The sequence below is a fragment of the Pundamilia nyererei genome, unplaced genomic scaffold (assembly GCF_000239375.1).
Source record: "Pundamilia nyererei isolate P.nyererei 1_Seehausen unplaced genomic scaffold, PunNye1.0 scaffold00202, whole genome shotgun sequence".
NCBI lineage: Eukaryota > Metazoa > Chordata > Actinopteri > Cichliformes > Cichlidae > Pundamilia > Pundamilia nyererei.
In genome coordinates, this window is record NW_005187603.1 from 1,020,713 (window position 1) to 1,023,441 (window position 2,729).

Here is a 2,729-nt window from a genome sequence, read left to right on the forward strand (position 1 = left end):
AACCGGCAACCTTCTGATTACAAGATTCAAATATTCAAATATGAATGTTATTGTATTTCACTGGTAGTCTAAGTCTGAAAAACCAGACAAACTAATATGTAGTTGTGTTTTTCATAATACATGTATGAAAAATGACCACATGTTAGACATTTTTCCAAACAAAATGTAATTTTCATAAACATGGCAAAAAATCAAAATAAACAAGCAGTAAAAAGACAAGAGCCTTTCCCCTTTCAGCTCAAAGCCTCACATACCTGAAGGATGAATGTCAAAGCAGGAGCGCAAACACAAACGCTCAGAGTATTTAAAAAACACAATGAACGAAACAATGGAAAAGGCTCATGGTACTCAATACTCTACGTTATCGTGTTTTACTTTTCAGTTGTAGTTGCTGACAATAAATAATATTGATTTGAATAATGAATGATTTTAGTACAAGATACTGATGAGCATACATACATATTTCTCAAATATTTTGATTAAATGTTAAACAAAAATATTAAGCACATGTAAAGAAGGTATTCTGTGAACCACATACTGAATTTTTTGTCTGAGATAAATGTAAATAAATACCTTAATTTAACACAAACACAGACGTTAATGTTTTAGACATTTATTTCAACTTATCAAACTCAAATAATTACTAAAAGGATATTCACAGATTTGATCAGGCTCATCTAACTTATATTTATAGTGATGTTTACTAAAAGCCTCTGAGTTACTTTTTAGAGTGCAGCGCACAATGTGCTTTGAGGCAGCAGCCAAGAAAGGTGTAGTTTGTGTCTGCGAACACCAGTGTGGATCAGCACGCTTGTATTCCAAAGGTTTCTCCATGTAACGATCTGCTAGGGAGTGTGGGGGGCCATAGCCCCGTCCCCCAGGGCATGAAGCAGGTATGGAGGAGATCCAGGCCCCAGACATCCAGAGGCCCCCAGAGTACAAGGACCCAAGGAGGACCACCAACGGGGCAACCGTGCCACCCTCCTGGGAAGAGCTGAGGAGAGCCCCAAACAAGAGGTCACCCAGCAGCCACGGAGCAGAGGCCAGAGGGGTTGCAGTGACGTGCCCGCGGGCTCTGCCAGCAGTGAGCTGAGCCAGAGAGGACTGAGCTCCAGGCCCAGAGGCCTGAGGGCACCCCACCCCCTGGAAGGGGCCCAGCCGGGCCACAGACGCCAATCGGCCACCAGGAGTGAGCCGGTACATACATGAGCGCCCAGCCCCAGACACCAAGAACCACCAACACACCAACGTCTGAGGGCATCAGCCACCAGCAGGGAGTGTGGTGAGGGGAGATGGTTCCCAGAGAGGCGGAGTCTGAGACCCAAGCTGACAGATAGACACAGTCTGAGATCTTTAACAGATGATCCTGTGGTGTTAATTTGAAAACCCTACATCACACATGTGACGCCCCGGATCAGCCTGTTATGACCGAAGCGTAAAATCTCCAATACTGCAGCTTCTGTCACAGCTGTAGCAGAGACGTCGTCACGATTTAAAGACAAAATATGTTTTTAAATTTAAACCCATTACCCTTCCCTCTGATCTCGGATCAGTTTGAGTTTGCAGGCGTGGCTCTCCTACCTTACACTCCATCTCGGTGGAGAGCTTGCCCATGAGTTTGTGCCAGTCCTGCTCCTGACTCGTCACCTTGTTCAGCAGCTCGTGGAACATCCCGCTCAGCTGCTCCGTCACCGAGTCGAGCTGCAGCCGGCTCACTTTCCCCTCCAGGGCCGATTTGTCTGCTCTCTACGGGCACAGAGGGAGAATCGGGAGGTCAATGGCGAGAAGGCGGAGGCCGACAGGTGTCCTGAAACAGTCGCCTCACACACGTCTCAATCAATCAATCAATCAATCAATCAATCAATCAAGGCTTTATTCGCCACATGCAGGTATGCAGGTTGCCCTGCAGTGAAATGGAGGGACAGATCACACCCAAACATCTGAAACTAAAGCAGGTGAGTCTGACTCCTCCCACAGGTGGGAGGTTAAAATGAGCCAACTCACGATTTCACTCTCGACCATCTGCTTGTCGGCCTTGTTCACCTCCAGCTCCTCCGTCGTCTTGTAGAGCTCCTGCAGAGACGAGAGTCCGTCAGCTCGTCTCCTCAGCTGTTCAATTCAACTTTTACATTTTTAGAAGAATGACAATAAAGACAAAATATGTACGGATGAAAAACTCTTTGGATAAAAGCAGTTTCGGGAGCAACCTGCAGTTTGAATCTTAAATGACTGTTTCAAGAACTCTTTCTTGCCGTCACGTGTCGCACACGGCGCAGCACCTCCTACCTCTGCGGTTTGTTCTGGTGGAGACGTTTGAGTGGAGCAGTAAGTAACACCGTGGTCTCACACTGGTTTCTGTTTGGTGCATTTACACCTTCAATTAAAAGTAAAAAGTGTCATCACAGTTCATATTAAGATGCTGGTTTTCTACACCGTTATATTTGTGCCATCCATGTGGTCCAGACATATCTTAAAGTTTATTTTGTGACCCAGACAGAGTAATATTTCAAACTCTGCCACTGCCTCGCTTGAGTTCTGGACCACATGGATTCTGGGATATTGCATTTCGTCATTTTGAGCTGATTGGAGACCAAAACAACCAATCAGATTTTTGTGCATCCAAGTCTGTGATTGGCTGGTTTTCTGGCACAAATATAACGGTGTAGAGAAAGAGTTGAGCGCGCACGGGCAGAAATGTTGAGAGCGCGAGCGACACATTGCGAGCGAGC

At 45.9% G+C, this 2,729-nt stretch overlaps 1 protein-coding gene across 2 annotated transcripts in view; it reads right to left on the bottom strand.

Annotated features, from left to right (window-relative positions):
• The window catches only part of LOC102198578 (uncharacterized protein C16orf96), a 17,434-nt gene that overhangs the window by 4,321 nt on the left and 10,384 nt on the right, over positions 1–2,729 (bottom strand). For both annotated transcript variants that reach the window (XM_005747726.2, XM_005747725.2), the window contains exons 8-9: positions 2,005–2,073; positions 1,582–1,746 (exon numbers count right to left, since the gene is read on the bottom strand). In XM_005747726.2, the coding sequence (XP_005747783.1) occupies positions 1,582–1,746; positions 2,005–2,073 (234 nt within the window). The remainder of the gene's footprint in view (positions 1–1,581; positions 1,747–2,004; positions 2,074–2,729) is intronic.